Source organism: Coregonus clupeaformis, chromosome 31 (assembly GCF_020615455.1).
Source record: "Coregonus clupeaformis isolate EN_2021a chromosome 31, ASM2061545v1, whole genome shotgun sequence".
Lineage (NCBI taxonomy): Eukaryota > Metazoa > Chordata > Actinopteri > Salmoniformes > Salmonidae > Coregonus > Coregonus clupeaformis.
The window spans coordinates 16977484-17003431 of record NC_059222.1 but is presented as its reverse complement, the minus strand read 5'-3'; the positions used below and the strand labels follow the sequence as shown (position 1 = coordinate 17003431).

Genomic DNA, 25948 nt, shown 5'->3' with positions numbered 1-25948 from the left:
CCAATCCTGCTTGAGATGCTCTCCCCTCCTCTACTCAGTGAGTGTGGTGTTGTGTTGGTAGTGATGCAGCAGGGGGTAACTCAGCCCAAGCAGCCCAGGAGAAGCCTGCAGCCAAGGGGAAGGGAAAGACCAAAGCCTCGTCTGCTGTACCTTCCCTTCCCAACCCTCTGGACCAGACCTGCATACACCCAGAGTCCTACGCTGTGGCCAGGAGGTGAGCACTACTTACAACCACCTCCCGCCACCCCAAAACATGTTCCAACTAACATGAGCTTCAATTTTACCGCAGCTTGTAGGCTACTTCTGGGGGCATTGGGGGATGTTTGCTTACAGATTTTGGGGTTTTGATTTAGGAGCCAAACGTGTGTTCTGTGTGTGTGTGTGTGTGTGTGTGTTCTGTGTGTGTGCGCGCACATGCACCTACAGTGGGGAAAAAATGTATTTAGTCAGCCACCAATTGTGCAAGTTCTCCGACTTAAAAAGAGGAGAGAGGCCTGTAATTTTCATCATAGGTACACGTCAACTATGACAGACAAATTGAGGGAAAAAAATCCAGAAAATCACATTGTAGGATTTTTTATGAATTTATTTGCAAATTATGGTGGAAAATAAGTATTTGGTCAATAACAAACAAGCAAGATTTCTGGCTCTCACAGACCTGTAACTTCTTCTTTAAGAGGCTCCTCTGTCCTCCACTCGTTACCTGTATTAATGGCACCTGTTTGAACTTGTTATCAGTATAAAAGACACCTGTCCACAACCTCAAACAGTCACACTCCAAACTCCACTATGGCCAAGACCAAAGAGCTGTCAAAGGACACCAGAAACAAAATTGTAGACCTGCACCAGGCTGGGAAGACTGAATCTGCAATAGGTAAGCAGCTTGGTTTGAAGAAATCAACTGTAGGAGCAATTATTAGGAAATGGAAGACATACAAGACCACTGATAATCTCCCTCGATCTGGGGCTCCACGCAAGATCTCACCCCGTGGGGTCAAAATGATCACAAGAACGGTGAGCAAAAATCCCAGAACCACACGGGGGGACCTAGTGAATGACCTGCAGAGAGCTGGGACCAAAGTAACAAAGCCTACCATCAGTAACACACTACGCCGCCAGGGACTCAAATCCTGCAGTTCCAGACGTGTCCCCCTGCTTAAGCCAGTACATGTCCAGGCCCGTCTGAAGTTTGCTAGAGTGCATTTGGATGATCCAGAAGAGGATTGGGAGAATGTCATATGGTCAGATGAAACCAAAATAGAACTTTTTTGGTAAAAACTCAACTCGTTGTGTTTGGAGGACAAAGAATGCTGAGTTGCATCCAAAGAACACCATACCTACTGTGAAGCATGGGGGTGGAAACATCATGCTTTGGGGCTGTTTTTCTGCAAAGGGACCAGGACGACTGATCCGTGTAAAGGAAAGAATGAATGGGGCCATGTATCATGAGATTTTTAGTGAAAACCTCCTTCCATCAGCAAGGGCATTGAAGATGAAACGTGGCTGGGTCTTTCAGCATGACAATGATCCCAAACACACCGCCCGGGAGTGGCCTAGCCAGGGTCCTGGAGTGGCCTAGCCAGTCTCCAGATCTCAACCCCATAGAAAATCTTTGGAGGGAGTTGAAAGTCCGTGCTGCCCAGCGACAGCCCCAAAACATCACTGCTCTAGAGGAGATCTGGATGGAGGAATGGGCCAAAATACCAGCAACAGTGTGTGAAAACCTTGTGAAGACTTACAGAAAACGTTTGACCTGTGTCATTGCCAACAAAGGGTATATAACAAAGTATTGAGAAACTTTTGTTATTGACCAAATACTTATTTTCCACCATAATTTGCAAATAAATTCATTAAAAATCCTACAATGTGATTTTCTGGATTTTTTTTCCACATTTTGTCTGTCATAGTTGACGTGTACCTATGATGAAAATTACAGGCCTCTCTCATCTTTTTAAGTGGGAGAACTTGCACAATTGGTGGCTGACTAAATACTTTTTTTCCCCACTGTATGTGCGTTTCCGTGTGTGTACTGCTCGTAGTCGTGTGTGAGGGGGATCTTGGTAGCATCTGGTCCTGTGGCGCTGTGCTGTGTAGAGAAGTGATTGTTAGTGCTGCTGGTGCTGATATCAAAAGCACATTGAGCATCTGCCCTGGGCTTTGCAGCTCTGTAGCTTTGTGGCTGGGTGGCTGTCTATCTGAATGGGGCTGGACCCTGCAGCTGCAGTCACTCAAATCTGTTTAGACTACATCAACCTGACACTTAGCGTTGGCTCTTAGCATGTTGATGTGCCTTTCACTGCTAGCGTGAATGTATTTTTACATGTCGAAAAGAGAAAGAACCTCATCAGACAGGACTCATTTGGCTCCAAATGGATTATTCCCAACATTCCACGGTCTGAAACGTTCTCTGTCATTTGTGTGTGTTTCATTCAAAAGTCTGTATTGTGTGTGTGTGTGTTGTGTGTGTGTGTACAGAAGGGTTTTCTCTCTGCCTCAGTGATCTATCATTAAAGGAGCCCATAGGGGTTAGAGGTTTAACAAAACCACTTACAACTGGTAGAGGGTAAATAATCACCCTGTCATATTCTCACAACCCCCCCCCCTCCCCCTCCCTAGCTTTCTCCCTCAGTCCCCCTCTCATACACCTTTCCCCCACTGTTTGTTTTCTTTTCTCTCCGTTCAGCCTCATTTCCTACTAAATTAGACAGAAAAGGCTCACTCTCTCCCTCTCAGTCCTTTCTATTATCACAGCTCTATATCATTACCAAACGCTGCTGGTCCTAATGGGGGAGGTTCTCTTAACGCTGCTGGTCCTAATGGAGGAGGTTCTCTTAATGCTGCTGGTCCTAATGGAGGAGGTTCTCTTAATGCTGCTGGTCCTAATGGAGGAGGTTCTCTTAATGCTGCTGGTCCTAATGGAGGAGGTTCTCTTAATGCTGCTGGTCCTAATGGAGGAGGTTCTCTTAATGCTGCTGGTCCTAATGGAGGAGGTTCTCTTAATGCTGCTGGTCCTAATGGAGGAGGTTCTCTTAATGCTGCTGGTCCTAATGGAGGAGGTTATCTTAACGCTGCTGGTCCTAATGGAGGTGGTTCTCTTAACGCTGCTGGTCCTAATGGAGGAGGTTCTCTTAATGCTGCTGGTCCTAATGGAGGTGGTTCTCTTAATGCTGCTAGTCCTAATGGAGGAAGTTCTCTTAATGCTGCTGGTCCTAATGGTGGAGGTCCTCTTAATGCTGCTGGTCCTAATGGAGGAGGTTCTCTTAACGCTGCTGGTCCTAATGGAGGAGGTTATCTTAATGCTGCTGGTCCTAATGGAGGAGGTTCTCTTAATGCTGCTGGTCCTAATGGAGGAGGTCCTCTTAATGCTGCTGGTCCTAATGGAGGAGGTTATCTTAATGCTGCTGGTCCTAATGGAGGTGGTTCTCTCAATGCTGCTGGTCCTAATGGAGGAGGTTATCTTAATGCTGCTGGTCCTATTGGAGGAGATTCTCTCAATACTCCTGGTCCTAATGGAGGAGGTTCTCTTAATGCTGCTGGTCCTAATGGAGGAGGTTATCTTAACGCTGCTGGTCCTAATGGAGGTGGTTCTCTTAACGCTGATGGTCCTAATGGAGGAGGTTATCTTAATGCTGCTGGTCCTAATGGAGTAGGTCCTCTTAATGCTGCTGGTCCTAATGGAGTAGGTCCTCTTAATGCTGCTGGTCCTAATGGAGGTGGTTCTCTTAATGCTGCTGGTCCTAATGGAGGAGGTTCTCTTAATGCTGCTGGTCCTAATGGAGGAGGTTCTCTTAATGCTGCTGGTCCTAATGGAGGAGGTCCTCTTAATGCTGCTGGTCCTAATGGAGGAGGTCCTCTTAATGCTGCTGGTCCTAATGGTGGTGGTTCTCTTAACGCTGCTGGTCCTAATGGAGGAGGTTCTCTTAATACTGCTGGTCCTAATGGAGGAGGTTCTCTTAATGCTGCTGGTCCTAATGGAGGTGGTTCTCTCAATGCTGCTGGTCCTAATGGAGGAGGTCCTCTTAATGCTGCTGGTCCTATTGGAGGAGATTCTCTCAATACTGCTGGTCCTATTGGAGGAGATTCTCTCAATACTGCTGGTCCTAATGGAGGTGGTTCTCTTAACGCTGCTGGTCCTAATGGAGGAGGTTATCTTAATGCTGCTGGTCCTAATGGAGGAGGTTCTCTTAATGCTGCTGGTCCTAATGGAGGAGGTTCTCTTAATGCTGCTGGTCCTAATGGAGGAGGTAATCTTAATGCTGCTGGTCCTAATGGAGGAGGTCCTCTTAATGCTGCTGGTCCTAATGGAGGAGGTTCTCTTAATGCTGCTGGTCCTAATGGAGGAGGTCCTCTTAATGCTGCTGGTCCTAATGGAGGAGGTCCTCTTAATGCTGCTGGTCCTAATGGAGGAGGTTCTCTTAATGCTGCTGGTCCTAATGGAGGAGGTCCTCTTAATGCTGCTGGTCCTAATGGAGGAGGTTCTCTTAATGCTGCTGGTTCTAATGGAGGTGGTTCTCTTAATACTGCTGGTCCTAATGGAGGAGATTCACTTAATGCTGCTGGTCCTAATGGAGGGGGTTCTCTTAATGCTGCTGGTCCTAATGGAGGAGGTTATCTTAATGCTGCTGGTCCTATTGGAGGAGATTCTCTCAATACTGCTGGTCCTAATGGAGGAGGTTCTCTTAATGCTGCTGGTCCTAATGGAGGAGGTTATCTTAACGCTGCTGGTCCTAATGGAGGAGGTTCTCTTAATGCTGCTGGTCCTAATGGAGGAGGTCCTCTTAATGCTGCTGGTCCTAATGGAGGAGGCCCTCTTAATGCTGCTGGTCCTAATGGAGGAGGTTATCTTAACGCTGCTGGTCCTAATGGAGGTGGTTCTCTTAACGCTGCTGGTCCTAATGGAGGAGGTCCTCTTAATGCTACTGGTCCTAATGGAGGAGGTCCTCTTAATGCTGCTGGTCCTAATGGAGGAGGTTCTCTTAATGCTGCTGGTCCTAATGGAGGAGGTTCTCTTAATGCTTCTGGTCCTAATGGAGGAGGTCCTCTTAATGCTGCTGGTCCTAATGGAGGAGGTTCTCTTAATGCTGCTGGTCCTAATGGAGGAGGTCCTCTTAATGCTGCTGGTCATAATGGAGGAGGTTCTCTTAATGCTGCTGGTTCTAATGGAGGAGGTTCTCTTAATGCTGCTGGTCCTAATGGAGGAGGTCCTCTTAATGCTGCTGGTCCTAATGGAGGAGGTTCTCTTAATGCTGCTGGTCCTAATGGAGGAGGTCCTCTTAATGCTGCTGGTCCTAATGGAGGAGGTTCTCTTAATGCTGCTGGTTCTAATGGAGAGGGTTCTCTTAATAATGCTGCTCCTAATGGAGGAGATTCACTTAATGCTGCTGGTCCTAATGGAGGAGGTTCTCTTAATGCTGCTGGTCCTAATGGAGGTGGTTCTCTCAATGCTGCTGGTCCTAATGGAGGAGGTTATCTTAATGCTGCTGGTCCTATTGGAGGAGATTCTCTCAATACTGCTGGTCCTAATGGAGGAGGTTCTCTTAATGCTGCTGGTCCTAATGGAGGAGGTTATCTTAACGCTGCTGGTCCTAATGGAGGTGGTTCTCTTAACGCTGCTGGTCCTAATGGAGGAGGTTCTCTTAATGCTGCTGGTCCTAATGGAGGAGGTCCTCTTAATGCTGCTGGTCCTAATGGAGGAGGTTCTCTTAATGCTGCTGGTCCTAATGGAGGAGGTCCTCTTAATGCTGCTGGTCCTAATGGAGGAGGTTCTCTTAATGCTGCTGGTTCTAATGGAGGAGGTTCTCTTAATACTGCTGGTCCTAATGGAGGAGATTCACTTAATGCTGCTGGTCCTAATGGAGGAGGTTCTCTTAATGCTGCTGGTCCTAATGGAGGTGGTTCTCTCAATGCTGCTGGTCCTAATGGAGGAGGTTATCTTAATGCTGCTGGTCCTATTGGAGGAGATTCTCTCAATACTGCTGGTCCTAATGGAGGAGGTTCTCTTAATGCTGCTGGTCCTAATGGAGGAGGTTATGTTAATGCTGCTGGTCCTAATGGAGGAGGTTCTCTTAATGCTGCTATCCTAATGGAGGAGGTCCTCTTAATGCTGCTGGTCCTAATGGAGGAAGTCCTCTTAATGCTGCTGGTCCTAATGGAGGAGGTTATCTTAACGCTGCTGGTCCTAATGGAGGTGGTTCTCTTAACGCTGCTGGTCCTAATGGAGGAGGTCCTCTTAATGCTGCTGGTCCTAATGGAGGAGGTCCTCTTAATGCTGCTGGTCCTAATGGAGGAGGTTCTCTTAATGCTGCTGGTCCTAATGGAGGAGGTCCTCTTAATGCTGCTGGTCCTAATGGAGGAGGTTCTCTTAACCTCCTCCATTAGGACCAGCAGCCGTTATCTTAATGCTGCTGGTCCTAATGGAGGAGGTTCTCTTAATGCTGCTGGTCCTAATGGAGGAGGTCCTCTTAATGCTGCTGGTCCTAATGGAGGAGGTTCTCTTAATGCTGCTGGTTCTAATGGAGGAGGTTCTCTTAATACTGCTGGTCCTAATGGAGGAGATTCACTTAATGCTGCTGGTCCTAATGGAGGAGGTTCTCTTAATGCTGCTGGTCCTAATGGAGGTGGTTCTCTCAATGCTGCTGGTCCTAATGAAGGAGGTTATCTTAATGCTGCTGGTCCTATTGGAGGAGATTCTCTCAATACTGCTGGTCCTAATGGAGGAGGTTCTCTTAATGCTGCTGGTCCTAATGGAGGAGGATATCTTAACGCTGCTGGTCCTAATGGAGGTGGTTCTCTTAACGCTGCTGGTCCTAATGGAGGAGGTTCTCTTAATGCTGCTGGTCCTAATGGAGGAGGTCCTCTTAATGCTGCTGGTCCTAATGGAGGAGGTTATCTTAATGCTGCTGGTCCTAATGGAGGAGGTCCTCTTAATGCTGCTATTCCTAATGGAGGATGATGTTCTCTTATTGCTGCTAGTCCTAATGGAGGAGGTTATCCTAATGCTGCTGGTCCTAATGGAGGAGGTTCTCTTAATGCTGCTGGTCCTAATGGAGGAGGTCCTCTTAATGCTGCTGGTCCTAATGGAGGAGGTTCTCTTAATGCTGCTGGTCCTAATGGAGGAGGTCCTCTTAATGCTGCTGGTCCTAATGGAGGAGGTTCTCTTAATGCTGCTGGTTCTAATGGAGGAGGTTCTCTTAATACTGCTGGTCCTAATAGAGGAGATTCACTTAATGCTGCTGGTCCTAATGGAGGAGGTTCTCTTAATGCTGCTGGTCCTAATAGAGGTGGTTCTCTCAATGCTGCTGGTCCTAATGGAGGAGGTCATCTTAATGCTGCTGGTCCTAATGGAGGAGATTCTCTCAATACTGCTGGTCCTAATGGAGGAGGTTCTCTTAATGCTGCTGGTCCTAATGGAGGAGGTTATCTTAACGCTGCTGGTCCTAATGGAGGTGGTTCTCTTAACGCTGCTGGTCCTAATGGAGGAGGTTCTCTTAATGCTGCTGGTCCTAATGGAGGAGGTTCTCTTAATGCTGCTGGTCCTAATGGAGGTGGTTCTCTTAATGCTGCTGGTCCTAATGGAGGAGGTCCTCTTAATCCTGCTGTTCCTAATGGAGGAGGTTCTCTTAACGCTGCTGGTCCTAATGGAGGAGGTTATCTTAATGCTGCTGGTCCTAATGGAGGAGGTTCTCTTAATGCTGCTGGTCCTAATGGAGGAGGTCCTCTTAATGCTGCTGGTCCTAATGGAGGACGTTCTCTTAATGCTGCTGGTCCTAATGGAGGAGGTTCTCTTAATACTGCTGGTCCTAATGGAGGAGATTCACTTAATGCTGCTGGTCCTTATGGAGGAGGTTCTCTTAATGCTGCTGGTCCTAATGGAGGTGGTTCTCTCAATGCTGCTGGTCCTAATGGAGGAGGTTATCTTAATGCTGCTGGTCCTATTGGAGGAGATTCTCTCAATACTGCTGGTCCTAATGGAGGAGGTTCTCTCAATACTGCTGGTCCTAATGGAGGAGGTTCTCTTTATGCTGCTGATCCTAATGGAGGAGGTCCTCTTAATGCTGCTGGTCCTAATGGAGTAGGTCCTCTTAATGCTGCTGGTCCTAATGGAGTAGGTCCTCTTAATGCCGCTGGCCCTAATGGAGTAGGTCCTCTTAATGCCGCTGGCCCTAATGGAGTAGGTCCTCTTAATGCTGCTGGTCCTAATGGAGTAGGTCCTATTAATGCCACTGGCCCTAATGGAGTAGGTCCTCTTAATGCTGCTGGCCCTAATGGAGTAGTTCCTCTTAATGCTGCTGGTCCTAATGGAGGAGGTCCTCTTAATGCTGCTGGTCCTAATGGAGGTGGTTCTCTCAATGCTGCTGGTCCTAATGGAGGAGGTTCTCTTAATGCTGCTGGTCCTAATGGAGGAGGTTATGTTAATGCTGCTGGTCCTAATGGAGGAGATTCACTTAATGCTGCTGGTCCTAATGGAGGAGGTTCTCTTAATGCTGCTGGTCCTAATGGAGGTGGTTCTCTCAATGCTGCTGGTCCTAATGGAGGAGGTTATCTTAATGCTGCTGGTCCTATTGGAGGAGATTCTCTCAATACTGCTGGTCCTAATGGAGGAGGTTCTCTTAATGCTGCTGGTCCTAATGGAGGAGGTTATGTTAATGCTGCTGGTCCTAATGGAGGAGGTTCTCTTAATGCTGCTATCCTAATGGAGGAGGTCCTCTTAATGCTGCTGGTCCTAATGGAGGAGGTCCTCTTAACCTCCTCCATTAGGACCAGCAGCGTTAAGATAACCTCCTCCATTAGGACCAGCAGCATTATCTTAACGCTGCTGGTCCTAATGGAGGTGGTTCTCTTAACGCTGCTGGTCCTAATGGAGGAGGTCCTCTTAATGCTGCTGGTCCTAATGGAGGAGGTCCTCTTAATGCTGCTGGTCCTAATGGAGGAGGTTCTCTTAATGCTGCTGGTCCTAATGGAGGAGGTCCTCTTAATGCTGCTGGTCCTAATGGAGGAGGTTCTCTTAACCTCCTCCATTAGGACCAGCAGCGTTATCTTAATGCTGCTGGTCCTAATGGAGGAGGTTCTCTTAATGCTGCTGGTCCTAATGGAGGAGGTCCTCTTAATGCTGCTGGTCCTAATGGAGGAGGTTCTCTTAATGCTGCTGGTTCTAATGGAGGAGGTTCTCTTAATACTGCTGGTCCTAATGGAGGAGGTTCTCTTAATGCTGCTGGTCCTAATGGAGGAGGTCCTCTTAATGCTGCTGGTCCTAATGGAGGAGGTTCTCTTAACCTCCTCCATTAGGACCAGCAGCGTTATCTTAATGATGCTGGTCCTAATGGAGGAGGTTCTCTTAATGCTGCTGGTCCTAATGGAGGAGGTCCTCTTAATGCTGCTGGTCCTAATGGAGGAGGTTCTCTTAATGCTGCTGGTTCTAATGGAGGAGGTTCTCTTAATACTGCTGGTCCTATTGGAGGAGATTCTCTCAATACTGCTGGTCCTAATGGAGGAGGTTCTCTTAATGCTGCTGGTCCTAATGGAGGAGGATATCTTAACGCTGCTGGTCCTAATGGAGGTGGTTCTCTTAACGCTGCTGGTCCTAATGGAGGAGGTTCTCTTAATGCTGCTGGTCCTAATGGAGGAGGTCCTCTTAATGCTGCTGGTCCTAATGGAGGAGGTTATCTTAATGCTGCTGGTCCTAATGGAGGAGGTCCTCTTAATGCTGCTGGTCCTAATGGAGGATGATGTTCTCTTAATGCTGCTAGTCCTAATGGAGGAGGTTATCCTAATGCTGCTGGTCCTAATGGAGGAGGTTCTCTTAATGCTGCTGGTCCTAATGGAGGAGGTCCTCTTAATGCTGCTGGTCCTAATGGAGGAGGTTCTCTTAATGCTGCTGGTTCTAATGGAGGAGGTTCTCTTAATACTGCTGGTCCTAATGGAGGAGATTCACTTAATGCTGCTGGTCCTAATGTAGGAGGTTCTCTTAATGCTGCTGGTCCTAATAGAGGTGGTTCTCTCAATGCTGCTGGTCCTAATGGAGGAGGTTATCTTAATGCTGCTGGTCCTATTGGAGGAGATTCTCTCAATACTGCTGGTCCTAATGGAGGAGGTTCTCTTAATGCTGCTGGTCCTAATGGAGGAGGTTATCTTAACGCTGCTGGTCCTAATGGAGGTGGTTCTCTTAACGCTGCTGGTCCTAATGGAGGAGGTTCTCTTAATGCTGCTGGTCCTAATGGAGGAGGTTCTCTTAATGCTGCTGGTCCTAATGGAGGTGGTTCTCTTAATGCTGCTGGTCCTAATGGAGGAGGTCCTCTTAATCCTGCTGTTCCTAATGGAGGAGGTTCTCTTAACGCTGCTGGTCCTAATGGAGGAGGTTATCTTAATGCTGCTGGTCCTAATGGAGGAGGTTCTCTTAATGCTGCTGGTCCTAATGGAGGAGGTCCTCTTAATGCTGCTGGTCCTAATGGAGGAGGTTCTCTTAATGCTGCTGGTCCTAATGGAGGAGGTTCTCTTAATACTGCTGGTCCTAATGGAGGAGATTCACTTAATGCTGCTGGTCCTTATGGAGGAGGTTCTCTTAATGCTGCTGGTCCTAATGGAGGTGGTTCTCTCAATGCTGCTGGTCCTAATGGAGGAGGTTATCTTAATGCTGCTGGTCCTATTGGAGGAGATTCTCTCAATACTGCTGGTCCTAATGGAGGAGGTTCTCTCAATACTGCTGGTCCTAATGGAGGAGGTTCTCTTTATGCTGCTGATCCTAATGGAGGAGGTCCTCTTAATGCTGCTGGTCCTAATGGAGTAGGTCCTCTTAATGCTGCTGGTCCTAATGGAGTAGGTCCTCTTAATGCCGCTGGCCCTAATGGAGTAGGTCCTCTTAATGCCGCTGGCCCTAATGGAGTAGGTCCTCTTAATGCTGCTGGTCCTAATGGAGTAGGTCCTATTAATGCCACTGGCCCTAATGGAGTAGGTCCTCTTAATGCTGCTGGCCCTAATGGAGTAGTTCCTCTTAATGCTGCTGGTCCTAATGGAGGAGGTCCTCTTAATGCTGCTGGTCCTAATGGAGGAGGTCCTCTTAATGCTGCTGGTCCTAATGGAGGAGGTTATCTTAACGCTGCTGGTCCTGATGGAGGTAGTTCTCTTAACGCTGCTGGTCCTAATGGAGGAGGTCCTCTTAATGCTGCTGGTCCTAATGGAGGAGGTCCTCTTAATGCTGCTGGTCCTAATGGAGGAGGTTCTCTTAATGCTGCTGGTCCTAATGGAGGAGGTCCTCTTAATGCTGCTGGTCCTAATGGAGGAGGTTCTCTTAACCTCCTCCATTAGGACCAGCAGCGTTATCTTAATGCTGCTGGTCCTAATGGAGGAGGTTCTCTTAATGCTGCTGGTCCTAATGGAGGAGGTCCTCTTAATGCTGCTGGTCCTAATGGAGGAGGTTCTCTTAATGCTGCTGGTTCTAATGGAGGAGGTTCTCTTAATACTGCTGGTCCTAATGGAGGAGATTCACTTAATGCTGCTGGTCCTAATGGAGGAGGTTCTCTTAATGCTGCTGGTCCTAATGGAGGTGGTTCTCTCAATGCTGCTGGTCCTAATGGAGGAGGTTATCTTAATGCTGCTGGTCCTATTGGAGGAGATTCTCTCAATACTGCTGGTCCTAATGGAGGAGGTTCTCTTAATGCTGCTGGTCCTAATGGAGGAGGATATCTTAACGCTGCTGGTCCTAATGGAGGTGGTTCTCTTAACGCTGCTGGTCCTAATGGAGGAGGTTCTCTTAATGATGCTGGTCCTAATGGAGGAGGTCCTCTTAATGCTGCTGGTCCTAATGGAGGAGGTTATCTTAATGCTGCTGGTCCTAATGGAGGAGGTCCTCTTAATGCTGCTGGTCCTAATGGAGGATGATGTTCTCTTAACGCTGCTGGTCCTAATGGAGGAGGTTATCCTAATGCTGCTGATCCTAATGGAGGAGGTTCTCTTAATGCTGCTGGTCCTAATGGAGGAGGTCCTCTTAATGCTGCTGGTCCTAATGGAGGAGGTTCTCTTAATGCTGCTGGTTCTAATGGAGGAGGTTCTCTTAATACTGCTGGTCCTAATGGAGGAGATTCACTTAATGCTGCTGGTCCTAATGGAGGAGGTTCTCTTAATGATGCTGGTCCTAATGGAGGAGGTTATCTTAATGCTGCTGGTCCTATTGGAGGAGATTCTCTCAATACTGCTGGTCCTAATGGAGGAGGTTCTCTTAACCTCCTCCATTAGGACCAGCAGGATTAAGAGAACCACCTGCATTAGGACCAGCACTATTAAGAGAACCTCCTCCATGAGACCAGCACAAGAGAACCTCCTCCATTAGGACCAGCAGCGTAAGAACCACCTCCATTAGGACCAGCAGCGTTAAGATAACCTCCTCCATTAGGACCAGCAGCATTATCTTAACGCTGCTGGTCCTAATGGAGGTGGTTCTCTTAACGCTGCTGGTCCTAATGGAGGAGGTTCTCTTAATGCTGCTGGTCCTAATGGAGGAGGTTCTCTTAATGCTGCTGGTCCTAATGCAGGTGGTTCTCTTAATCCTGCTGGTCCTAATGGAGGAGGTCCTCTTAATGCTGCTGGTCCTAATGGAGGAGGTTCTCTTAACGCTGCTGGTCCTAATGGAGGAGGTTATCTTAATGCTGCTGGTCCTAATGGAGGAGGTTCTCTTAATGCTGCTGGTCCTAATGGAGGAGGTCCTCTTAATGCTGCTGGTCCTAATGGAGGAGGTTCTCTTAATGCTGCTGGTCCTAATGGAGGAGGTTCTCTTAATACTGCTGGTCCTAATGGAGGAGATTCACTTAATGCTGCTGGTCCTTATGGAGGAGGTTCTCTTAATGCTGCTGGTCCTAATGGAGGTGGTTCTCTCAATGCTGCTGGTCCTAATGGAGGAGTTTATCTTAATGCTGCTGGTCCTATTGGAGGAGATTCTCTCAATACTGCTGGTCCTAATGGAGGAGGTTCTCTCAATACTGCTGGTCCTAATGGAGGAGGTTCTCTTTATGCTGCTGATCCTAATGGAGGAGGTCCTCTTAATGCTGCTGGTCCTAATGGAGTAGGTCCTCTTAATGCTGCTGGTCCTAATGGAGTAGGTCCTCTTAATGCCGCTGGCCCTAATGGAGTAGGTCCTCTTAATGCCGCTGGCCCTAATGGAGTAGGTCCTCTTAATGCTGCTGGTCCTAATGGAGTAGGTCCTATTAATGCCACTGGCCCTAATGGAGTATGTCCTCTTAATGCTGCTGGCCCTAATGGAGTAGTTCCTCTTAATGCTGCTGGTCCTAATGGAGTAGGTCCTCTTAATGCCGCTGGCCCTAATGGAGTAGTTCCTCTTAATGCTGCCGGTCCTAATGGAGTAGGTCCTCTTAATGCTGCTGGTCCTAATGGATTAGGTCCTCTTAATGCCGCTGGCCCTAATGGAGTAGGTCCTCTTAATGCTGCTGGTCCTAATGGAGTAGGTCCTCTTAATGCCGCTAGTCCTAATGGAGTAGGTCCTCTTAATGCCGCTGGCCCTAATGGAGTAGGTCCTCTTAATGCTGCTGGTCCTAATGGAGTAGGTCCTCTTAATGCCGCTAGTCCTAATGGAGTAGGTCCTCTTAATGCCGCTGGTCCTAATGGAGGAGGTCCTCTTAATGCCGCTAGTCCTAATGGAGGAGGTCCTCTTAATGCTGCTGGTCCTAATGGAGGAGGTCCTCTTAATGCTGCTGTTCCTAATGGAGGAGGTCCTCTTAATGCTGCTGGTCCTAATGGAGGAGGTCCTCTTAATGCTGCTGGTCCTAATGGAGAAGGTTCTCTTAACGCTGCTGGTCCTAATGGAGTAGGTCCTCTTAATGCCGCTGGTCCTAATGGAGGAGGTCCTCTTAATGCCGCTAGTCCTAATGGAGGAGGTCCTCTTAATGCTGCTGGTCCTAATGGAGGAGGTCCTCTTAATGCTGCTGGTCCTAATGGAGGAGGTCCTCTTAATGCTGCTGGTCCTAATGGAGATCCTCTTAATGCCAGCATGGGTTGACTAGACCATGCATGACCACCGACAATCTTTCTCTCTCTCTCTCTCTCTCTCTCGCCAGCGATGTCTCTCACTTCTCATAAAAATTTGTGCAGCTGTTCAGCGCTGGAAGAATGTAAGTCATGAATTTGGAAATTGGGGAATTTGGGGTATTCCTAATATAGTGTTGTGCAGTATGTGGGTTAGCCAGCCCCAGAGCCCTGGTTGTGTCCAGAGCTGTAGGAATGGCTTGAGACTAATGAAGCGAACACGGCGTCTGTCTGAACGATGGCTTTATAATGGCACTGACAAGCATGAGAGATTCCCAACAATCTGTAACCCATTTGGACACAGCTCACAGACACATCCCTCTTTTCCTCTCTGGCACCCTCCCCTCTCTTCCCCTCTTCCCCGATCTCTCCCTCTACCCCTCTCTTACACACACATACTGGCAGTACAATTCAGAGGCCAGATAAGCAAATAGAGGAATCTCCTTTTAACAATTCCTCATTGTTTGATGTTAGTGAAATCTTATCTGCTCAGCCGTTACTGTAAAAGAAAACAGGTTTTAAGGTAACTCTCCCAGTGACTTTGAGCGTTATATTAAAAAGCTACCCGGTGCCTCCCTTTAACACATATCACAGATCCTGGTACAGTGTATGGGGGAGGACAGAGGCTTAAATCAATCCCACATTTGATCCTAGCGGGCGTGTGGCAGCCTTTATTGGGTTTTGGCGTCTGATACTGTTGCATTACGGCTGATGTGTGAGGCGTGGGCCAGCAGGCAGTAATGGAGGATCCTGTTGCTCTAATGTGATGAACCCGATACCCTCAGCCACACCGCTGGGAACTGGGAACGACTAATACACACACACAAATGCACACACTCACACAGGCATACACACAGATATAATCACAGTTAACACACACGCACAAACTCACCATCATCCATCCACAATGGCCTGCTGTCTGCATCGAATAGTGTGGATGCATAGAACTGGATTTCAGAGTAGACGATTTGCAGTACATACAGTACTTTAGTGTTGCACTGAACATAATGAGACAATTGCGGTGAATCATCTACCCCAGTAAAAGTCATGCAGGTAGGTGTATGTCAGTGGTATAGTGTCAATCATAGATGTTTAGGAGTCTCAGGGTTAGTGTCAGATCTTCAGTCCTCAAATCAAAGTTGATTTGTTACGTGCACAGGATACAGGGTGTAAACGGCACAATGTAATGCTTACTTGCAGGCTCTCCTCAACAGTGCAGTACACTTTATCAATTGGGGCAGCAGGTAGTCTAGCGGTTAAGAGCGTTGTACCAGTAACCGAAAGGTTGCTGGTTTGAATCCCCGAGCCAACTAGGTGAAAAATCTTGCGATATGCCCTTGAGGAAGGCACTTAACCCTAATTGCTCCTGTAAGTTGCTCTGGATAAGAGCGTCTGCTAAATGACTAAAATATAAATATTCACCTCCAGCATGCAGTACAGAAGTGATGCTAGAGAGCCCACTGGACTGGCTGTGTAATAGACGAGGTCAGCTCTCTTAACTCCCTCAAGGTGGATCTGGACAGGCTCTGCGCTGAGGCCCACCCAGCCTCTCTCGGTGTGTAGCCCTGGGCCACGTCCAGCGCTCTGGCCCCCTCACCACTGGTTCTCATTACCACCACCCAGAGGGAGAGGAGAGGTGGAGAGGGTAGTCACTGGGCCTCGAGCGAGAGGCAGAGAGGCAGAGGCAGAGGCCCATGGCTGGGCTCCCTCCCTGGTACCCCTTAAACACAAACACACCAGGCTGAAACCTGAGCCCTGCAGAACCCCCCGCCGAAACCAAAGACGCCACCCTACCGCCCACCCGCCACAACCACCGCCAGGGCCTGCGCTGCGCCTGTTCATAAATCAACCCCGTGTTCCCCCTACCCCCCTTCCAGGAGAGACACACTACCTCTGTGGCTCTGATGACCAGCACAGAAATCAGGGAGGAAGGGAGAGTGGGAGAGATGGAGAGGGGTGTTTCTGAAGAAAGGCTTCTTATTTTACTCTGTTTGTTTTCTCTGGTTTGTTACCTGATCTAGATAGATGATAGCTGGGGGGCATTGGTTGAGTTCCATGATAGCTTTGTGTGTGTGTGTGTGTGTGTGTGTGTCTTTTTATCATTTGTCTGTGTGTTAATGGCCATGATTGTGTGTGTGTGTTAACTTGTGGGGCTGTGTAGCTTTGGTTCAATATGTTGTGTTTTCCTCGACCATAGTGTGTAATGATCGGGCTGCATAGAGCCCACATGCACACTCCGTGTTGTGTGGCTGGAGTGATGTGAGCTGCCTGCCTGCCGCGTGACTCTAACTGAGCCAGGCTGGAAGTCATCAGCCAGCCAGGAGAGCCAACATGGAGACCTGGCCAGTCTGTTACTATGTGCTCCATGTGTACTTTTCACTATTTTCAGAACCTCATAATTCACTCAGGGGACTTTTCTCTTTTTCTTGTTTTGCTTTACCTTGGTGAGCTGAGCAGGATGGTTACTGACTGACTGACTGTGTGAACGCCGTATGTATTAGAGAGTGTTTCTCCTATGTAGTCATTCTATCCCTGTGTCTGGCCTTCTCAGTGCCAGAGGATCCTAGCAGGTCTGTGGGTTAGTTCTTAAGGACACTGGAGGGTCTGGATAGGTAGAGGCCACAGTTAAAGGGCACTATTCATCTCAGTGCAGAGACGAGCTCGGGGCCAGAGGTCGAGCGGCAAGGGGTGAGCGTGGCTGGGCAGAGACCCCCACAACTGTACTGTACAGTTTGTACACAGCCAGCATAGAGTTACATCTCCACAGCCAACTGAACCGGTCAATGAGACGTGTGTGTGTGTGTGTGTGAATTAATAAGAGTAGATTCTGTGTGTGTACAGTATGAATGTGTGTTTCCAGCAGCAGTCGTCCTCTGGGGCAGCTACAGGAAGTGGGTGTGGCCTGGACCCACCTGCTCTGTCAGTCACAGGGAGGACAGCTGCTGCTGAGTGGCTGGCGTCAGGATGCCACCGCGACAGACGGCCATCCATCACCAACGATAGCTGCCCAGCGGGTCCTCCTGCCCTCAGCTGTGGCCTGGATTCCTACTGCCCCCCCCCCCCTCCACAACCTCCGTATAGACCCTTCAGACCCCCTGCATTCCTACAAGCACATCTAGCCAGTCTGACCCCATCCCTTGGGCCTACACTCTTAGAAGAAAGGGTTCCAAAAGGGTTCTTCGGCTGTCCCCATAGGAGAACCGTTTTTGTTTCCATGTAGAACCCTTTTTGGTTCCAGGTAGAACTCTTCTGGGTTCCACCTGGAAAGGGTTCCAAAAAGGGTTCTTTAAAGGGTTCTCCTATGGGGACAGCCAAAGAACCCTTTTAGATTCTAGATACCACCTTTTTTCTAAGAGTGTACTGTCTGTTGGCTGTCTGCTCTACACAGTGGGATTACAGTAATTGAGAATCTAGATTCTAGATTCAGAGTTCTGGATTTGCACCTTTTAGTCATTTCCTTTACACATATTTGAGTCATTCTGAGTGTGTCTAGGATGGTTCCTAGCATGTTCTGTGATGCTCAGTTTGAATGGCTGCTCATTCATGGAGTGATGAGTCATTGTTCAGAAAGTGGGATGGGCCTCCATCATACTTGCTGGTGATTGGAGGAGGCCTACCCAGTCAGATGACTGGCGGCTGAGTGCTCCAGTCCAGGTTGAGCAGGGGCGGGCTCCCAGGTCTCGGTGGCTATGGTGTTTACCAGCCTCCGTAGACAGAGGTGATTTATGGAGGGGTGAGGGGTGACGTCCCCGCGGTGTGCACTTATGAACAGAGAGAGCGTGAGCTGGGACTCTGAAACCAGAGATTTAGGGCATAATTATTCTCACACCTCAATCCCCCTTCCTCCCTCTCCTCCTCCCATTCACCCTTAGGCCTCTCAGTTGGTCTGCCAGGGGACCCGGCACACGTGCTGCGGCCCACCATGGAGCACTGTTAAAAAGTCATTAATTAAGACTGTTTACCCCACCTGTGTGTGAACTGGCCTGCAGGGACAGAGAGCGAGCAGGAGAGAGGATGGATGGAGATGGGTTAGGAGCAGGGAGTTGGTAAGGGGGGCTGCTCCAGCTCCTCAGGCAGGAAGGCTGGCAGGCGTCTCACATCAGCAGGCTGGCAGGCGTCTCACATCAGCAGGCAGGCTGGCAGGCTTGTCAGATCAGCAGGCAGACTTCTCATCAGCAGGCAGGGTTCTCACATCAGCAGGTAGGCTGGCAGGCTTCTCAGATCAGCAGGCAGGCAAGCAGACTTCTCATCAGCAGGCAGGGTTCTCACATCAGCAGGCAGGCTGGCAGGCTTCTCACATCAGCAGGCAGGCAGGACACCAGATCATTACTTAGGTCTCTTTTGTTTCTCTGTGTTGTTTGTTTGTACAGTGAGGGAAAAAAGTATTTGATCCCCTGCTGATTTTGTACGTTTGCCCACTGACAAAGAAATGATCAGTCTATAATTTTAATGGTAGGTTTATTTGAACAGTGAGAGACAGAATAACAACAACAAAATCCAGAAAAAGGCATGTCAAAAATGTTATAAATTGATTTGCATTTTAATGAGGGAAATAAGTATTTGACCCCCTCTCAATCAGAAAGTTTTCTGGCTCCCAGGTGTCTTTTATACAGGTAACGAGCTGAGATTAGGAGCACACTCTTAAAGGGAGTGCTCCTAATCTATTCTTGCTTGTCCCTGACATCCAGCAATCAATCAATCAGATTCCAAACTCTCCACCATGGCCAAGACCAAAGAGCTCTCCAAGGATGTCAGGGACAAGATTGTATACCTACACAAGACTGGAATGGGCTACAAGACCATCGCCAAGCAGCTTGGTGAGAAGGTGACAACAGTTGGCACGATTATTTGCAAATGGAAGAAACACAAAAGAACTGTCAATCTCCCTCGGCCTGGGGCTCCATGCAAGATCTCACCTCGTGGAGTTGCAATGATCATGAGAACGGTGAGGAATCAGCCCAGAACTACACGGGAGGATCTTGTCAATGATCTCAAGGCAGCTGGGACCATAGTCACCAAGAAAACAATTGGTAACACACTACGCCGTGAAGGACTGAAATCCTGCAGCACCCGCAAGGACTCAAGAAAGCACATATACAGGGCCGTCTGAAGTTTGCCAATGAACATCTGAATGATTCAGAGGAGAACTGGGTGAAAGTGTTGTGGTCAGATGAGACCAAAATCGAGCTCTTTGGCATCAACTCAACTCGCCGTGTTTGGAGGAGGAGGAATGCTGCCTCTGACCCCAAGAACACCATCCCCACCGTCAAACATGGAGGTGGAAACATTATGCTTTGGGGGTGTTTTTCTGCTAAGGGGACAGGACAACTTCTCCACATCAAAGGGACGATGGACGGGGCCATGTACCGTCAAATCTTGGGTGAGAACCTCCTTCCCTCAGCCAGGGCATTGAAAATGGGTCGTGGATGGGTATTCCAGCATGACAATGACCCAAAACACACGGCCAAGGCAACAAAGGAGTGGCTCAAGAAGAAGCACATTAACATCTGGAGTGGCCTAGCCAGTCTCCAGACCTTAATCCCATAGAAAATCTGTGGAGGGAGCTGAAGGTTCGAGTTGCCAAACGTCAGCCTCGAAACCTTAATGACTTGGAGAAGATCTGCAAAGAGGAGTGGAACAAAATCCCTCCTGAGATGTGTGCAAACCTGGTGGCCAACTACAAGAAACGTCTGACCTCTGTGATTGCCAACAAGGGTTTTGCCACCAAGTACTAAGTCATGTTTTGCAGAGGGGTCAAAAACGTATTTCCCTCATTAAAATGCAAATCAATTTATAACATTTTTGACATGCGTTTTTCTGGATTTTTTTGTTGTTATTCTGTCTCTCACTGTTCAAATAAACCTACAATTCAAATTATAGACTGATCATGTCTTTGTCAGTGGGCAAATGTACAAAATCAGCAGGGGATAAAATACTTTTTTCCCTCACTGTAGTTGATTCACCAGTCCATATATTGTATTGTATTCTATTGTTGTGTCCCTGATAAGCGACTTTGGATCCTTAAAAAGCGCTATATAAATACCATCTATTATAATAATTGTTAATATTATGATCCTTATTATGATGCTGTGTCTGACTCCCCTGTCTCTCCTCTCCTCCTTAGTTTCCTGTCCCTGGTAGGGAGTAGTGTGGACCAGATGGGCCGGCCAGAGCTCAGACAGTGTTTGGAGGCCAGTGTGAAACGTCAAGGTCTGGAGGCCCTGGCTAAAACCCTCAACACCACCCCAGACACACTGCAGCTCATCATAGATGGACTCACCCAGCCTCCTGGCTTTGACATCCGCCAAGGTAAGACCACACCTCACCTCTGTCCCAGACCTACTGTCAATATAGTCCTATTACAGGAGGCTGGTTTCAGAGCCTTGTCCTGGGCCGTATCTAAAGCCATTCACCCTTTACTGGACACCTCTCCTGAGGACCGTTACTACAGCTCACTACTCACCCATATCAACAGGCCTGTTATGAATGTTATCCTACTCCAGCCCAGCCCAGGCACTGACCCAACCTATCATTTAATAAGACTGGGCCTCTCCATCTCTTTCTCTCTCGCTGTCTGTCTCTGTCTCTTTTACGCTCTCTTTTTCTTTCTATCTCTTTCGCTCTCGCTCTCGCTCTCTGTGGCTCTTGGTCAGCTGGTTAATTGGTCAGCTGGTTCCTATTGTAGAACAGTTAAAAAGTGATCCAGTCATCTCAATAAGCACAGCCCCTCTTAATGAAACATTATATGCTGTTATCACCCGTCCCTGCAGGAAAACAATGCTGTGCTTCTCCCACCTAATGGTTCTAGCAGAGGCAGTGATTGTTGTTTTATAGATTATCTTAGTCTTTCTCAACTAGACGCCACAGGGGAGGTCACCATGGAGGACGCAGCAGTGTACTTCTGGATTTCTCCTTAAAGAGAAGAGTCTCTTTCTCATTAATTATATATCTGTCGGCAGGCAGGACAGGCTCTCAGGAACAACCTGTGTCTTCCCCATCCAAATGATGACAGGGGACATCAAAGCCTGGAGCACTGCCCGGCCCAGTCCAGGAGCTCAAACACACAGGCTCTGGGTAACTGGGGAGGGGGTTGGATCTACAGTATGAAGGGGAGGTAGACGAGAGAGTGGGGGATGGTATGAGGGGAGAGATGCCAGAATCACAACCCAGACCACTGGCACTCTGTCTGTCTGTCAGTCTGTCCTTGAGTCCTAAGTGTATCAGTTAGCCTCACTTCAGAGGGATTGTAGACTGGCTGGTCATTGCTGACAAGTATGAAGTGCGGTAGAGAAATGGAGCGATCCGAAGCCTCAAGTGTTGACTTGGCTTCAAGCCTTAACAGAAATCTTCCATTGTCTTTTTCTGTCTCTAAATGGCATGCTTGTAGCAGCACTGGTGCAGTGAGTTCATATCAGAGTCATGGGCAGCTGTCAATCATATTGAATTAGAGAGGGAAGTGGAGTGGTGTGTAGGGTAGTGTGTAGGGAGCTGGGTGTCAGCATCTGGAGGTCATGGGTTCAGCAGCAGGTTGAGGTGCTCAGGTTCTGTTCAGCTGTGTCAACAGATAGCATGTGATTCGGGTGCTAGAGGAGGATAATTGTAGATGAGTGTTTCCTGGACCGTGAGCCCGTGTTTATGTTAATGCTCCAGAAAAAGGGAACAATCTCTCCAAACGGACAAAATGGAAAACTGAAAAGCAAAAGCCCGCGAGGAATGTGGAAGTATGCAGAAGCAAATATTGGGTATCCTGCTTAGGAATATGATATCTGATCTTCATTCCACTGTTTACCCTCCCTCCTTCCTTTTCCCTCCTTCTCTCTTTCACTAAACCCCCCCCCCCCCAAGACTTCGAGCAGGCGGACTTCAAGCGTGGCATTGTGTCTATGAGTGACCTGAGAGAGGGGGTGGTTCTGACGGGCCGGGTGGAAAACGCCACTCTGTTCGGGGCCTTCGTGGACATCGGAGTGGGCCGCAATGGGCTGATCCATAAGAGGTACATCACCCCAGACAAGCTGCCAGCTGACCAAAGGAGACGCAGCCTGGCCCTGGGCCCCGGGGAGAAGGTGGAGGTCAGGGTGCTCAACGTGGACCCTCAGCGGGGCCGCATTGGACTGGACCTCATACGGGTCCTCAGATAGACCAGTGTGGACTGGACCATGGTTGGGCACTTGGGTCATGTTCAGTAAAAAGTACTACCTGAACACGACCCTTCTGTGTAGCCACTCCTAGAGCATCTCTGTGACATTGATGTTGAAGTGTTCATTAGTCATTGTTGACATGTTTTGTTCACTATGTTGGACCAACTCTTTGTGCCTCAGTTTGTATCATTTATTTTTATTTTTTACATGTTTTGACAAATGGAATTTTTATTAAAACCCAGTATTGTTACATTGTCTGTTAAATGATGATTGGCTAGGTACTACCGTAATTGAAATTATTCCCACCTGCTGCATGCCGTTACTGTGGCAAGTACCAGACGGTGTCTCTGCTTTCTTGTTACCCAGACGGCCCTGCCAGTGAGTTGATTGACAGTCTCTGAGGGGCGGGGCAGGGGTAGAAGGTGGTCTCTGCCAGACTGCAATAAGCCAGAGGGCCACAGAGAGAGGAGCCCAGACACAATTATCCCAGGACAGAGCTGCTGTGCCACGCTAATCATACGCTTCAAAATTAATCCCATATTCCCCTCTGTATTATCCAATCTGTTTGTGTTTATGTGGCACAAATTGAGAAATACATCAATAAGGCACACACAAGCCTGCTGGGGTCCCATGTGTAAACCTTGAAGAATACCCAACCAGTGTTCCTCCCTCCAGGATAGAAGGGGAATTTGCATAGTGCATCTAACATTGGCATTGTGTTACAGAGTTGTTTCATCAAAACTGACCGACAGTGGCAGTGCTTTGTGGTGATGAAAGACTATACATGCCGATTGGCTTCATGTACGCTCCATTGTGTTGTCTCTTTAGTTTGCTTATTGTTTAGCGCTTGAGTGGCTTTGTCACTTTTCATGTCGTCTCCCAATCAGGGTTATAAATCGTTTAGCTTTTGAGTAGTGTTGTCATTTTTCATGTTCTCTCTTCTATTCTCTCCATCTGGGGTGTGTGTGTGTGTGTGTGTGTGTGTGTGTGTGTGTGTGTGTGTGTGTGTGTGTGTGTGTGTGGTTGATCTGTGGCGTGTGTGAGAGAAGTAGGGTCTGATAGGAGTGTGTTCAATCCTTTCCCTCTCACTTGGGCTCCTAGGCACACACAGAGCTGTCCATGGTCTCTCCCCACATGGTCCTGTCCTGCCGTCCAGCCAGAGAGAGCCACGTCATAAGGGGAGACCAGTGTCATTTACAACCCTTTCTTCAGGAGCACAGCTCCCTCGCCCCTCTGAACGTGACCACGCAGATACGAGAGGCAATTTGAGTGGTAGCTACTGTCGGGTATGTCTATCAAACACACTGGTGGAGCCCCCCCATACAAGTGGTTATTATTACTACAGAAGGCAGGCTGCAGCCAGCCTCGACAGAGGATGATTCAAATGACTAACACTGAGGATGGGAGGGATCCTGCCTTCTCTGGGGTCTCCCTGCTGTGTTTCTGACTGAGTTCTATGACCATTCATCCATATCTCCCATCTCTGTCACATAGAGGTCGGCTCACTGCCCAACAAGATCTCACGGTTTAACACGGTTTGACTTCAGTATTCGACGTTTGTCCACGGGGGGGGGCAATGGTACCATCATCCATGGTACAGTGAGGGAAAAAAGTATTTGATTTTGTACGTTTGCCCACTGACAAAGAAATGATCAGTCTATAATTTTAATGGTAGGTTTATTTGAACAGTGAGAGACAGAATAACAACAAAAAGATCCAGAAAAACGCATGTCAAAAATGTTATAAATTGATTTGCATTTTAATGAGGGAAATAAGTATTTGACCCCTCTGCAAAACATGACTAAGTACTTGGTAGCAAAACCCTTGTTGGCAATCACAGAGGTCAGACGTTTCTTGTAGTTGGCCACCAGGTTGGCACACATCTCAGGAGGGATTTTGTCCCACTCCTCTTTGCAGATCTTCTCCAAGTCATTAAGGTTTCAAGGCTGACGTTTGGCAACTCGAACCTTCAGCTCCCTCCACAGATTTTCTATGGGATTAAGGTCTGGAGACTGGCTAGGCCACTCCAGGACCTTAATGTGCTTATTCTTGAGCCACTCCTTTGTTGCCTTGGCTGTGTGTTTTGGGTCATTGTCATGCTGGAATACCCATCCACAACCCATTTTCAATGCCCTGGCTGAGGGAAGGAGGTTCTCACCCAAGATTTGACGGTACATGGCCCCGTCCATCGTCCCTTTGATGCGGTGAAGTTATCCTGTCCCCTTAGCAGAAAAACACCCCCAAAGCATAATGTTTCCACCTCCATGTTTGACGGTGGGGATGGTGTTCTTGGGGTCATAGGCAGCATTCCTCCTCCTCCAAACACGGCGAGTTGAGTTGATGCCAAAGAGCTCGATTTTGGTCTCATCTGACCACAACACTTTCACCCAGTTCTCCTCTGAATCATTCAGATGTTCATTGGCAAACTTCAGACGGGCCTGTATATGTGCTTTCTTGAGAAGGGGGACCTTGCGGGCGCTGCAGGATTTCAGTCCTTCACGGCATAGTGTGTTACCAATTGTTTTCTTGGTGACTATGGTCCCAGCTGCCTTGAGATCATTGACAAGATCCTCCCGTGTAGTTCTGGGCTGATTCCTCACCGTTCTCATGGTCATTGCAACTCCACGAGGTGAGAGCTTGCATGGAGCCCCAGGCTGAGGGAGACTGACAGTTCTTTTGTGTTTCTTCCATTTGCGAATAATCGCAGCAACTGTTGTCACCTTCTCACCAAGCTGCTTGGCGATGGTCTTGTAGCCCATTCCAGCCTTGTGTAGGTCTACAATCTTGTCCCTGACATCTTTGGAGAGCTCTTTAGTCTTGGCCATGGTGGAGAGTTTGGAATCTGATTGATTGATTGCTTCTGTGGACAGGTGTCTTTTATACAGGTAACAAACTGAGATTAGGAGCACTCCCTTTAAGAGTGTGCTCCTAATCTCAGCTCGTTACCTGTATAAAAGACACCTGGGAGCCAGAAATCTTTCTGATTGAGAGGGGGTCAAATACTTATTTCCCTCATTAAAATGCAAATCAATTTATAACATTTTTGACATGCCTTTTTCTGGATTTTTTTGTTGTTATTCTGTCTCTCACTGTTCAAATAAACCTACCATTAAAATTATAGACTGATCATTTCTTTGTCAGTGGGCAAACATACAAAATCAGCAGGGGATCAAATACATTTTTCCCTCACTGTATGTGAAACGGAAAGGAATCTCCCAGTTGGCCATGTTTTTGTTCACCATGTTGAGTCCCTGTGTGAGTTTGATTCACTGTGTGTGCGTGTCCGAGTCCTGGTGTGAGGTCACTTTTTGAAGGGTGTGTAATAGATTGTATTCTCTACCTCCTTCCAGCCCTATTGGGCTCTGAGTCATCTCCCCATCATGACATAGTGCTTCATTAGCTAAATGAAGAAATGAATTGGGCCGAGGCCAACATTAAACAAACCAGCTAAGGGTTTGGTGGTCATTCATAGGATGTATGGACTTAGTGCCATGGCATGGAACATGTCTATTCAATATCAAGTCAAGTTTATTTGTCATATGCAAAGCATACACATATTGTACACAGTACAATAAAACGCTAACTTGCAGGTTCACCTCTCAGCAATGCAACAATAAGAATGAAAGTAAGTAAAAAAAATGATATACAAAAATTAATTCAAATGCGTAATTTTCACAGAGTTTAGAGATTAACATTGTGCTCTTTTGGCAATAGCGTTGGGAGCCTATTCATAGACTGGTGACCCACAGCATGGGATCATCTGCTCTAAAGCTGATATTGAG

The 25948-nt window shown here is 47.9% G+C and overlaps 1 protein-coding gene across 2 annotated transcripts in view; it reads left to right on the top strand.

Moving 5' to 3' along the window:
• The window catches only part of srbd1 (S1 RNA binding domain 1), a 109748-nt gene extending 86671 nt beyond the window's left edge, over positions 1 to 23077 (top strand). For both annotated transcript variants that reach the window (XM_041859033.1, XM_041859032.1), the window contains exons 19-21: positions 62 to 214; positions 20153 to 20337; positions 21874 to 23077. In XM_041859033.1, coding sequence (XP_041714967.1) covers positions 62 to 214; positions 20153 to 20337; positions 21874 to 22166 — 631 coding nt within the window. In that variant the 3' untranslated portion in view covers positions 22167 to 23077. The remainder of the gene's footprint in view (positions 1 to 61; positions 215 to 20152; positions 20338 to 21873) is intronic.
• The last annotated feature ends 2871 nt before the right edge of the window (positions 23078 to 25948 follow it).